Here is a 14022-nt window from a genome sequence, read left to right on the forward strand (position 1 = left end):
GCTTGGTTAAACCGAATCGGACTCAACATGTTTGGTACTGGGGATTTACTCCCCAGTAGTTTGTGTCAACCTTGAATGATTATAAAGTTTAACAGAGTTCAAACCAGATGAATTACAATAGTAATGGTGGAAACTTGATGAATAAAACAACAATAAATGAATGTCACTGCTATACAGTTCATCTTGAATCTGTAGAGATTGTTTCTTCTCATTACTCATTACAGGAAATTACAGAGGCAAATGTGGTGACTGCAGCCTTATCCTCTCTCCAAAGCGAGATGGCAGAATTTCTTTCTGATCCTCTTCTCAAAGTATATGCATGAAGTGGTTGAATAATGAACTTCAGAGAGCTCTTCACTCAAGAAATACCTCAACTTGGTCCCGGCTAGTTCAAAAGCTTCTCTTAAAGCTTTGACATTGCATAGAACTCAGCTGGGGCCGGCAACTCCAATTCATAATTCAAGTTTGAAATTTGGAATGGCAGCAGCTCACATCTACACTTCAAAAAAGGGAAACGATAAGCATGCGAGAGAGATAGAAAGTTATGCTTACAAGCCTTATAAACTGAGCAGTATTTATCAAGTACAATTCCACGAGTTCAAACTTAGACATCTTCAAAGTTTCGCTTTGTTATATTTTTACATACATAGTCAAAGAACATGTATTGCATACAATGAACATGAGTGCTCCAAAATTGACCATGAACATCGTAGAACTGAACAGTTCAAGCTAGATATTTTACTGAAATGTTACATTTTGAAGTACATATTCGGTACCCAGCTCAAGATGAAAATCTAGCACCTAGTTCACTATCTTACTGCTTTTACAACTCTATTAGGGTTCTTTAGTAGGGTGTATAAGAATAGAGCTGGATAGGGTGGGTGTATACTAGTTATGCTGAGCTTATTTCTTATGCACTGTTTGATTTGGTGTATTAAGTGCCTTCACTATTCCTGCATACCTAGAAAGTATTTCTCTCTTACAAAACATCCTATCAGCCTTGAAATGTTTTTCTTGAAGCGAGGGTCTACCCAAAACAGCGCCTATACCTCACAAGATCGGGGTTAAGGTCGGTGTACACTCTACCATCCACAGACCACACTTGTGGGATCACACTGGGTATCTTATTGTTGTACTGAATATCCTATCATTATCAGTTGTCTTAAAAGAGAGAACTCATTCTACTTCGTGCATTCTGCATAACTCAATTCTTTATAAGTACCCCATCAAAAAACAAAATGATAAATGATCCTCTTTGATGCATGAACAACATTTTTACGTCTGTTACCTTCCTTTATTGGTTTATAGAACCAAAATAAACAGTTTTTTTTAGTCTAATTCAAAACTGCCCAAGTACAATTCATGTATGTAGTTTATTTCCACTACCACCAAATCCATCAAATTGAAATAGTTGGGAAGGCAATCCTTCTTCTCCCATTCCTGCTCTATATCTCCTTCCAGCTTCTCCAGAAATGAGATATTTTGATCTCACCGATTCTTCAATTTCTTCCTTGCTGAAAACGGTTTATTCCTCTTCTCTTTGTTAAACTTGTTATCCTCATCATGTAACTGCTTAGCAGCAGCGAGGCACTCAAGAGAAATTGCAGTGACAACACATCTCAGCCGAAAAGGTTCAAATGCCTCTCAAGTACCTTTTTTAACCCAGCCACCTTGAAGCGCACCTAAACGTCCTTAAATACTTCTTCAGAATCTGCAATTAAGTACAGCAGAGATCCTTTTGCAGAAAGTGACAATCATTCTTTCATTGCTTATATACACTCTTAATGGAAAAAGGCGTCACAACCCATAAAATGTCTGACTGAATAGAATATTGCATATGTACATGCAAATTGTAATTTGTAATGGTAAAAAATTAATAGTACTATTCAAGATACTCCAAGACTTTGACAAAGTTGATAGAAGGGCATTACAAACTCAAATTCACTCAGTAGAGTACATACCTTGATCACTTCTCTGGTTCTCTTTTGAAGGGCCCATCAGGAACCACGCCGACAGACTCATGATTGCTACCACCAAGCATGTCCATTACTTGTTCCTGCATTAAATTTTATAATTACTGGAGACCAATAGCTGAACAAAGTGACTGAGATGGTATTATCAATTTGAGTAGATACCTGATTATTTGACGTTTGACCATGCATCCTTTGGGGTCTGGAGTTAAGGTCAATCAACTCATTCTCCACTTTTACGCTATTATTCACGTTATTTTCTACTGCTGTCATAGCAGTCTCCCTGTTTGGTTGGTGATTGTCTATCATAGGGAGTTTAAAGGACTGTGCAGGCTCCCTCCTTACATCACCTTGTTCAGTAGATGGCAATCCTTGCTCATTTGAAGGGCCCAATTTATCCCCCGGAAACTACAGAAGGACATAAAAGAAGTAATAAAATAGACTCTTCCCTAAACACAACAAGAACTTGAAGCAGGGCTTGTCTTAGCATGAATTTACAAACCTCAATCCTCTGCCTTATAAGGAGATATCTTCCATGGGTTCGTTTACCTCCAACATGGACAATCATATCACATTGCAAACAAAGGGAACTTCCATCGATCTCACAATAAAAGAAAGCTACATACATGTATCCAGCAAAGAACCAAAAACTTCATATAATGTAGCCATCTTGGCCAAAAGAAACAGGATGAGGAAAGAGAAGAAATGAAGCTACATACCAGGTGCATTTTCGCATATGTCACAACGCTGGATTTTACTGGGGTCCGCTAGCCCAACTCTTACATGTCGACTTGCAAGCTTGTTGCACAAATGTACCTAATATCAGATATAAAGGACCGTGAATTTCTTTCAGTAGAAAACAGATGAATTAAAACTTGTGAGTCACAAAAGTGAACAAGCAGATACCAACCAAATGTTACAGAACATATGGACCTAATATCAGATATAACAAGGACCGTGAATTTCTTTCAGTAGAAAACAGATGAATTAAAATTTGTGACACAAAAGTGAACAAGCAGATCCCAAACAAATGTGACAGAACATATGGACCTAATATCAGATATATCAAGGACCGTGAATTTCTTTCAGTAGAAAACAGATGAATTAAAACTAGTGAGTTACAAATGTGAAGAAGCAGGTACTAACCAAATGTGACAGAAGATTATATTTTACCAAATTAATTCCTTACAAGTGAATGTTCTTCTATCCTGCAACATGTATATCATTTTTGTGTTCTCAAACACTAGTGAAGTAAATATAGGTGAGACGAGGCGTGAATGAGCAAATGCTGGATATGGAGAAGTTTCCAACACGCATCAGAATATATAAGCCTAACTAGATAAAGGTCTTATGAAGAGAATAATTCCAAAGAAAGCCTTAATAGTCCATTAGCACCCAAGGGTGTGGTTTAGCGGTCAATGAAAACCATCAGAAACCACAGTTAAAATCACAGAGACAACAGAATCTAATGATTTCTTCTCACCTTGCCTAAGCTTTGGGGAGGAGAGTAATGTTACCTATATTGGTGGGAGATAGGAGGTACTTAGTGGAATAATCGAGTGAGGAGATGGGCTGGACGTCACCTTTATCAAACAAAAATAAGGTATCTAGTCCATTCAGGTTGATCAACAGTGTGGATGTGGAATTTCAGAAGGTGCAGTACCAAAAGGGATTGCATTGAGTTATATACTCTAGAAGAGAAGGCATAGTATAAGTAGTAAGTACAAAGAAAGAAACAAAGACCACCATATGCACTCCATCAGTGGAAGATGTAAAGTATCTAAAAATCCTAGATCCCTCTCTGTACCACAAAGTGGTAACTAACAGAATGGACCTCAAAGAAGATAATTCCATCCCTTTAGTTAGATAGTTTGTATTACTTCATAAAGCAGAAACCCTGAGTTGGAATATAACAAACAACAACATACCCAATGAAATCCCACAACTAGGGTCACAGGAGTACAGAGAGTACCCAGATCTTGTTGCTAACTCGTGGAGGTAGAGAAACTGTATTTGAAAGACCCCAGCTCAAGTGCAGCAAATCAAGTAGTTATGGAGAGAAATGGCAGTAATGAAAATACGGCAATTAATAAGGAAAACAGTACAGAACATCCTGACAAGGAACAATAACAACAACAAATCAATGCTATAGCCAAAACAGAGATGGCAACATATGTCAAAAGCAAGAAACTACATGAATCGTAACATATATCAAAATCAAGAAACTACATGAATAAGGCAAATACTAAGATAATGAACCAACCAATTCAAGATATCATAGTACAACAACAAACGGACAATCTTTAAACATAAACAACAACAATTCGATCCATCAGTAACCCAAGATTTAGACAACTTATTCTCTATCAAGAACCAAGAAATCGAGTTACACTGAAAAATTGGAATTCGACAAATACCTTTTCGTCACAAGAACGGCAGAGAGCAGCCTCATCAGCAGCACAGAAAAGTATTGCGGCAGCACTTTCACAAACATCACAAAGGGTTCTCATATTTGTTTCTATATTTTCACTCTTCAATTTCCTTTACTCATTTTTCAAGAATCCACTTCAGGTCATTGATTCACTTATCATACTGTCGATTTAACAAAAAACAAAGAACACCCACAAATCTGTATGAAATAAAGTTTAAGTTTTTTTTGCCAAAGATAGAGGAAGAGTTAAAATAAAGAGACAAAAAGGGAATCTTGGGTTCTTGACAAGAAAAGAAGAAGTGGTCGAGCTGTGCTAAGAAAAGAAGAAGAATGCTGAATGAGGAAAGAGAGGAGAAAAAAAGAAAGCGTGGAGGACAAATGGGATCAACAAAGAGACAGACCCACACAGAGACACAACAATATATATAATTTGAGTCTTCAAGCTCTAATGTTCCTATTTTCTTGTCTAAATTGCCTTTTTTTATCCATTATGTTGCCAAATTAGCATGTTAAGTGGTTTGTTTTGGTTTTTGTTGTTTTGGCACGCAGATGATGTTGCGTCCAATTATCATGTTACATGGTTTTGAAATTTTATGGCATAGCCAAGAACGTTTAGATCACTTCTTTGGCATAAGCTTTACGGAGTACTTATATAGTATTGGTTGGTGGTTCTGGTGGGAGGTAGTGATTGTTTGATAAAATAATTGAATGTTGGTGGAAGTTGAGACGTAGAAGTTGATCCGAACAATATAGTTACAAAAAGTCAAAATATTGATTATGTTTTGTATAATAAAAGGTTTCATTATTCGATATAGTCAAGAATAATTTAGGCCGTGTCTTTAGCTTAAGCCTAATAGAGGTACTTATTAGTATTGGTGGCCTTGGTGAGAGGTAGTGATTGTCTGATAAAATAATTGAGTTTTTGTACAAGTTAATCCGAACAACATCATTACAAAAAATAAAAACACTGATTTTGCTACGACCAATTAGCAGGTTTCATGGATTTGATGATATAGCCAAAAACACTTTAGATCGATTTTTCAGCTTAAGCCTCGCAAAGGTATCTATCTAATATCAGTGTTACCCGCTTTAATAATACAAACAAGAATACTTTAGGTGATTTCTTCAATCTTAATTGAGAAAAATTATTTGATATACGTATTAAGAGAGATATCAATTATGTGGTGAAATAGTTGAAATATGTTACTAAAAAATAAAATAATCAAGGAGTAAATAGTTTAGTTCTCCTAATATCAGTTAGCAGGTTTCATGGATTTGATGATATAGCCAAAAACACTTTAGATCGATTTTTCAGCTTAAGCCTCGCAAAGGTATCTATCTAATATCAGTGTTACCCGCTTTAATAATACAAACAAGAATACTTTAGGTGATTTCTTCAATCTTAATTGAGAAAAATCATTTGATATACGTATTAAGAGAGATATCAATTATGTGGTGAAATAGTTGAAATATGTTACTAAAAATAAAATAATCAAGGAGTAAATAGTTTAGTTGTCGTCTCTTGGATGTCATTTTTTTTTTCTTTTACTTGATGTATTATGGAATTGAAATATTAGCAAGTAGAGAAAGATAAAACAATATTTATTTATTTATTTGGTGTTGATAATTACAAATTTCCACTAAACCCCTTTAAAGAAATGAAAAATGGCCTCTTTAGACAATATGTTATACTACATTAAATTCAAATTGCTAATCTTGATGACAAAATCAAATAAACCCTCCCCACAATCTTTTAGGCCCCTTACTTTGGCCTTGTTTTAAGTTGCCATTGTGACTTTGCCAACACAATCCATTCCCCCCTATAACCTTCTTATTCCTCTTGTCCTGCCCCCACACTACCCTAGCCTTTTCTTATATTTTCTATGATATGAAAGGCTAATACAAATTTCATAAAATGAAATGATGGCAATAGTTCTACATTTGAAATGTCAATTATATTACTTTTTTATTCTAGAAATGACAATTATCCTACACACCACCAATTACTTATTTCATCTTTTGGAAGATTTTAGAAAATTACAATAGAACATATTTGCTCTAACATATTGTAAGTTTTACACTATCCAATTGCTCTAACATATTGTAAATAAGTAACTATAAAAAAAATTATTGAAGGCTTCAAATTTAATCAAAGTGTATTTCGCCTCTTCATTTTGCCCCCTAAAAGACTTCTTTTTACTTGGTTCGTTAAAATGTTATTGACTTATGTTTTTTTTTCCGTTCATTTTAAATGATCATTTCCTCTCTTTTTTTAGCGGTTCATTAATTTCAAATTTTTCACATGACATATTTAAGAATATAAGATTAACGAGTATTTTGATATATTTGACATTTCTTGAACTTTAAACCACAAAATTAAAAAAAAATACTTTTTTATATGACTTACTTTGCTTTTTAATCAGTCTCAAAAAGAATAATACATTTTTATATTAAATAACAATTTAATGTTACTAATGATTTACGAACATACAAATATCTATAATCTATTACTTATTTCAACTATAAATTTCAAAAAAAAAATTCTTCAGCTATAAATTTGATATTAAATTAAATTAATTCATATAAAATATGACGAAAGGAGTTCGGTGGGTAAGGGGATTTGAAATAAAAAGTAGATAAAAATGAGGTCCACAAGTAATCCAATAAGATGGGCCATGGTCATTGGACACGTGAGAATCAACAAGGGTGTGGCTGTTGGAGATTTTATTGATACACAAGATTGTCCTAATTTACAAAGTAGGATCAAAACAACAATTTTTAGCCACATACTTCTAAAGTCCTCTTCCTTTATTTTCATCCACTAATTCCTTTCTCTTTCGGGTCCCATCTTTTTATTTACGTCTAATTATGATGTTTGAGTCAATTTAATTTTAATTGTTAATATAAATATTAATTAATTATACTAATTAAAACTTAAACAAATGAAAAGAAATTGCTAACTACTTAAGTGTATCTATTTTCTATTGAAATTTGCATCTCTTATGAAGTACTTTTTTATATATCGATAGTTAGGTTACATCTTTAATGCCACTATTTTTTCATGATAATTTTTTTATGAATGACTCCACTCTACCAAATTATGGTGATGACATTACTTCCAACATCTTCTACTATCCATCTTTAGATTTCCAACACATGTTTCAATTATGTTGGATGGTTTACTAGTAATTAATATGTCATCCACTAAAATATATAATAACTACATTTAAAATATAGTTACGAGTCTATTAAAGTCTAAAAAAGATGATTTAAAGTACGATTTGAAATAATCAAGTATTATGTTCTGTCCGTTCATTTTTATTTATTCATTTAAACTTTACAAAGTAATTATTCATATTAATTTCCATGTTTTGCTGTAATTACTAATTGCTACTTATCTACTACTTTTAATCAGCTATAACCTAAAGGAAATTCTATAACAAAAAAAAATTATTTTTAAAAAAAAGTTGAATTAATTCACATCAATTGACTTGAGATTTGGTTGGTTTCCTTATTTGTACCTGCTAATATCGGATCGGTACAGCACTGGGCTAGACCTTCGGATCGGTACAGCAATGGGCTAGACCTTCTCAAGCATACTTTGCTATGGCCCAAATAAATTGGTCCATTAAATTCTTTCAAAGCTCCGTCGACGTCTCTCAACTTGATTATCTTTTCATGGACTCTATGAATATTAAATTGGAAAATTATGCGATTAAGTAAATTTATATTATTTAATTATTCATCATAATTATAGTTTGTTATAATTATCATTTGCAACTAACATTATACATTAATTACGTGGGCTGACTTTGAGTTTGTATGATTAGTCACGTTTGTATATGTAAAATTCGTCATGATATACAAATACTTATGCATAATACATAATTATTTAACCTATACACATATACACTTTACCTCTCTCCCACTCTCGCTCGCCTCTCTCCTCTCTCCTCCCTCTATCAATCTTGCTTTCCATATATACAAATATATATGTATAATATACAATTATATACGTATACAATTTAACCTCTCTCCCACTCTCTTCCCTCTCCCGCTCGCCTCTCTCGATCTCACTTGTCTCTCTCTTTCATATAACATGTATCTACAAGTTGTAATTATCAAACTATAGCTATGGATAGTAATTGATTATTTTTAAGTGACTATATGTGAAAATTTCTCTATTAAATTTTGAATAGAACGTCGCAATAAAACGATGGTCCTTGTTTTTTGTGTTTTTTTTTCTTAAAAGGGGAAAAAAAATATACCTCCCATTTTTGTGATTATATAGATATGTAAATTTTCAATTTCTCAAATAACTTGTAAAAAGTGAGCTACAACCTACACAACAAGCAAGCATACTTTTGTTTGCTTCTTCACGAGTCTGTCTATATACCAACACATTGTTCATAATAACTAACGGAATATTTTAATTTAATCGTCATGTTTTAACTTGATAATTTTTTTTAAGAAAGTAAGAAAAAAACTTTTAATCTTTTTGTGGTCTTGATTAATATAAAAATGTATAAAAAAATGTCATTTTATTCTTTTAACCTTAAATATGTCATGTAGAATATTTTAATTAAATAGTTATCAAAAAGAGGGAAAAAAACTTTTCCTTTTAAAACGGACTACAAATATATTAGGACAAACAAATTAAAACAAATAAAGCATTTAAATGAATTTGAACTTGACTTTCTCGCTCGTTCAAAGGCAAGAGGAGAAAGGAGAGGACTTTGTTCGTATTTCTAAATTATTTACCAAATAATACTAATTAACAACTTATCCACCTAATCAAATTACGTTAAGACTCTATTTAAGCAACCACCAACAGACATAGATTTATTAATTAGTTCAACATGTAAGAAACGTTCCTAACGTGGCAGCCTTAAATGAACCTAACACTAATGATCTTTGCAATTAAACCATAAACAAATTTCATTGATGTTATTGTTTGGTTTTTATTTAAACGAGTTTTCTAAGCTTCATTTGAAATTATAAAAATGGTAAATTGAACTACCCAATTATAATAAGATGCTTAATAAAGGAGCACGATGTTGAAATAAAAAAGAAGAACTAGTTAGTTAAGGAAGAGAAACCCTTATTATTCAAATGAAAAAAATCTGTGTGCTCGGAAAATCCTAATTGGAAAGGGCTTAGAGCATGTTTGGCTCAGCTTAAAAGCTGGTCAAACTGACTTAAAAACTGGTTTTTGACTTATTTAGCTGTTTGGCAATACTCAAAATAACTTATTTTAAGTTAAAAAAAAATTTAAGCCAGAAGTTAAAAGCTAGGGTAGGGGTGCTTTTTTTTTTTAGCTTATAAGCTGTTTTAAATTGACCACATTTTTACTTTTTTGCCCTTAATATTTTTATACAATCTCCAAATTACCCTCATAACCCTAACATCTCTTTCTTCCATTTTTCCCTTTTCACGTGTGGATGATAGACAATTACTATTACTAATGAATGAAAATAAAATAAATCTTAAATCTTTCAAGTGATCTATTCAAATTATATATTATTAAAATGTAAAATAAGTTGCACATATAACTTAAATAAAAATTTATATTCCTCTTATAAATAATTTGTGATAACAAAGAAATATGTGAATGATAGATAATTATTATTACCTATGGATGAAACTAAAATAAAATCTTAAATCGTTCTTTGATCTATTCAAATTATATATTGTTAAAATCTATAATAAGTTTATATTCCTCTTATGAATAATCTGTGATGAGAAAGAAATATATGAATGATAGCAAAATATAATTATTTATGGCTGTAAAATATAAATTAACTAACTTTTATTATGTTAACAGCTTTTAAGGGTATTTCAGACATTTTGATTTAAAAAGTTGTTTATCAGCACTTATTTGCCAAACACATCAACAATTTTTTTTTTAACTTCAGCACTTTTATCCAAACGCATAACTGTTTATTTTAAAAATAAGTTTCAGCACTTTCTAAAGTACTTTTTTAAAGCTGCTTTTATTAAGCCCATTCAAACGGGCCCTTAATCTTTTTTATCTTTTATCTTTCAAAGTTATAATTCCATATATGCAACTTTAAAGAAATATTTCCACGATAAGAATACTTTTTATATAAAAAGTTACGTATAAATCTTTAGTATATATTATTGATATTGATAAAATTGATAAGTAACATACTATTGTAAGCTAAAAAATATTGGTAATATAATTTACTTTTTCTTTTTCATAATTATAAGCTATGACAAAGCCTTTTCAAGGTTTAATTTGACTATGGAAAAAGATGAGTTGATTATCTCAATTAGTGTTTCGAGGGTCGAGGGATTAATCATGGCATTTGAAAAGATAAAGAGTGGGTGTGGTATAGAGAAAAATTTCGTTTTAAAAATTTTTCATCTAGAAAATTAGTTTTATTATAAATGAGAAAACGAAATTTTCTAATAAAAATAAAGGAAAAATAAGTTGATGACATTCCATGATAGTCGTTGCTGACTTATCTTTCAACACACCTCATCTTCATTTATCTTTAGTCTCTTTTAATATTTGTTTAAATCATAAATATATTTGATATGAAGAAAAATATTTTTTAACTAATATTTTTACTTATCTATCGAATAAAAAAATAATCACTTATCTTTAAAAATATTATATTTATCGTAAAACACATCTTCCTTAATTAGTGCCAAACACGCCCAAGATCAAAAAAGTTATCTACGTTCTAATTATAGGAAGATTTAAGAAGGTAGATAATATATACTTATTTTGTTGTTGGTCTTCAAATGGTGCGGTTGGTGGGGGCAATGGAATAAATAGTTAGTACTCATTAATATTATTTCTGACATTTCCAATTTAACTAAAAAAACATAATAAGAATCTTTTTATTAGATGGTTTCTGGTGAATGATAACCAATTTCACCAAAATGTGAGTAAATTGAAAGGAGTCCTTATATTTACTTTTGTAGAAATTTGAAACTGTCAAAACAGAGGAACTTTGTAGCAATTTCTTACGTGTCACTTAATTCCTTAATATTAAATTAAAAGAGTATTTTATATTTAATGTTTTTTTGTGTGTCATTAGAAAACGACATGAAATTTCATGTGTACTTGTTTGTATTATATTCGTATTTGGTTGGATAATTTTTTTTTTAAAATTCAGTTAACAAAGTAGTAAATATAAAGGTCTGATTGACAAATAAAGTTAAGTACAAAAGTCGTGTTATCTTATATTTTACTATTGTTATTTCATGCACAACCAAATAACACGAGTTCATGACATAATAAGATGAGTCTTAAGGGAGTATTATTAAGTAATGTATATAATTTTGTTTTTAAATGTGTTATTATAGTAGTAATATACGGTAAAACCCTCATAAGGAATGGGATATAAATTATAATAATAGAGTAATGTTTTTTTTTTATACAAACAGTAATTTCACATGTTATCATGATTTAGTTATTTAAAGTTATCAATATCAACTAACATTATTAAATTAAGTTATCTCCAAATTGAAATTGCTGCTTTTTACAATATGACTGTAATATATAAACTTTAGTTGTACTTCAAAGAATGAGAAAATTGCGGTGGGTGTCACGATAAATCGAGCATCTTCATAATTATTAAACCATGTGAACTATGCCCTTTTCATCTGCTATCTCTTTTACTTTTCAACTATGTATAATCTTTAATAATAAATAATAACTACATTTTATTTTTTTGAATCAAGATAATAATAAATACTATGATAAAGTGGTAAATTTTTAATTTAAATTTTTGATATAAATTTATTTATAAAAACGTTTTATATCATTATAAATTTTATTATGTGAGTCTAAATTAATCGGTCATCAGCCAGGGAGAAGAATAAACACTGCAAAGCTGTACTGAATAACTAGACAGCTGAAGCAATCACTGATGCGTGAATGCCGGGTTTGACATTATATTAACCAACTCCTTTCAGCTAAATCTTAGCAAGTTATTAACATTTTAATTACAGATTTGATCCACTTTTGGGAATGGAAACAAATTAAAGGCCTTGTTTTTTTTCTTTTCCTCCTGGCAACAACTGAATTATCATTCTATGAGATACGATTAATGTAATTTTATAATATGTTAGAAGTAAAAGTTCAATTAACCTAAAAATTTAAATTGTTAAGAGTTTTCTTGTGTTATTTACTCAATTGTATTTTTGATACATATTGTTTTTCACGTATTTAATTAACTAGGAAAAATATCTTTTGTGATAATGATAACACCAAAATTTAAAATTAGAATTTCTAACTCTTGTGACATGATATTTATATCTTTTATCATTATACATTATAGTTAATCAAGATAAATATATAAACCTAAGCATTTTTTTTAAAATTTAACACTTAATATTTAAATTCAAATCACGTACTAATAAAATGGGCAGAAGCAGTTATTTTTGAAAGTGTATGGAAGTTGCTTCAACCGACAAGGGCCATGACTACTCATTTCAACTTTTTCCTATAACTTCTTTTTCTTTGGTTTACCTTTCAATTTTCATGATGAATCGAATTACCTTTTTCTCTTATTCTAAATAATAAAATAATATATTTCTCATTTTAGATTTCTCAAAGAAAATTATTATTACATCTGAAAGTTAATATCCATATGTCAGTCTCATATGTTACTATTGACACTTTGAACTCTTAGAACTACTATTGAATTTAGCAATCACCTTATTTTCATTTTTTTAATAATAAGAATTTGAAAAAAATTATCTCCTAGAAATTAATGTGGTAATTGTTCTCTGTCTGTTTTAATTTTTAATTTCGTGACATAATTAAGATAATAAGTTTAAAACAATATTTTAATATATATTTATAAATCTTTGAGTTAACATCATAAAATTTAATTCTTTTAAAACTTTAAATTCGGTACCAAGTAAAATTTATTTTAATCGGAGAGTGGTTGATTGGGCCAAATATTCCTTTTAGGCCGAAAGGAAGAAAGTCATGCCAATCATGTAAGTTCAAAATGTTTACCCGGTGGGAATGCTTAGTCAAGCCAATTTCTTAAAAGTATCATTAAAATTTCTTTAAAAAAATGTATAATGTATATATAATTTAAACAAATACGATAACAGATACGAGCGAAAAAAAGGAATGTTGGGTGGGTGCAAGGGGATGAGGTGAAAATATGATATGTTAAATGGTCAAAATAACACAATTAATATTATGAAATATCACTAATCTGTTCTTCGTCTTTGACCTCATTTTCAAGAATTTTATTTTTCTAAAAAAAAAATTTCTTTTTATTTTGATCAATAAGAAAACTATCCATATCAAACACACGTTATCTCTTGAAAAAATAATCATAAATTGCCTACCAAACCATGTCTTTAGTTCTTATTATGACAAGAAGTCGTACTAATTTTGACAATTGTTTTGTCTACTAATAAAATACTCATAGAATTGTGAAAATAAATTAAATAGTTTCCCAATTAATTAAAGTATTGTTTGGTATAAGAATGACCAAACAAGAGAAATACTAATTAAATATTAACCGAATTAAATTAAAGAAATAAATAATCCCAAAATGGTCCCTGTTTTAGTGGACCACTACCTCCAATAACACGTGTCATAAATCCATACGGTTAAAATAA

General features: G+C 30.4%; 1 protein-coding gene across 2 annotated transcripts; it reads right to left on the minus strand.

The window, feature by feature from the left end:
- Positions 1 to 28: 28 nt before the first annotated feature.
- Positions 29 to 5006, minus strand: LOC107001191 (B-box zinc finger protein 19). Of its 2 annotated transcripts, none has more exons than XM_015199337.2 (6): positions 4388 to 5005; positions 2690 to 2786; positions 2473 to 2588; positions 2136 to 2378; positions 1962 to 2056; positions 29 to 494 (listed from the first exon to the last, which is right to left on the minus strand). In XM_015199337.2, exons 1-5 carry the CDS (start codon positions 4478 to 4480, stop codon positions 1967 to 1969), a joined length of 639 nt encoding a protein of 212 aa, XP_015054823.1. In that variant the 5' UTR covers positions 4481 to 5005; the 3' UTR covers positions 29 to 494; positions 1962 to 1966. The 2 variants fall into 2 exon arrangements, with proteins under 2 accessions (XP_015054823.1, XP_015054827.1); XM_015199341.2 differs by lacking the exon at positions 29 to 494 and adding an exon at positions 1273 to 1711 and having other exon boundaries at positions 4388 to 5006.
- Between the last annotated feature and the right edge of the window lie 9016 nt (positions 5007 to 14022).

This window comes from Solanum pennellii, chromosome 1 (genome assembly GCF_001406875.1).
Source record: "Solanum pennellii chromosome 1, SPENNV200".
Classification (NCBI taxonomy): domain Eukaryota; kingdom Viridiplantae; phylum Streptophyta; class Magnoliopsida; order Solanales; family Solanaceae; genus Solanum; species Solanum pennellii.

Bases quoted from the DNA above. Each gene is read 5' to 3' on its own strand.
- LOC107001191 (XM_015199337.2), bottom strand. From the start codon at position 4,480: ATGAGAACCCTTTGTGATGTTTGTGAAAGTGCTGCCGCAATACTTTTC. The intron at 2,379-2,472 runs GTTTGTAAATTC...GTCCTTCTGTAG, and splicing joins TTATAAGGCAGAGGATTGAG to TTTCCGGGGGATAAATTGGG. The intron at 2,057-2,135 runs GTATCTACTCAA...AATTTAATGCAG, and splicing joins GTCAAACGTCAAATAATCAG to GAACAAGTAATGGACATGCT.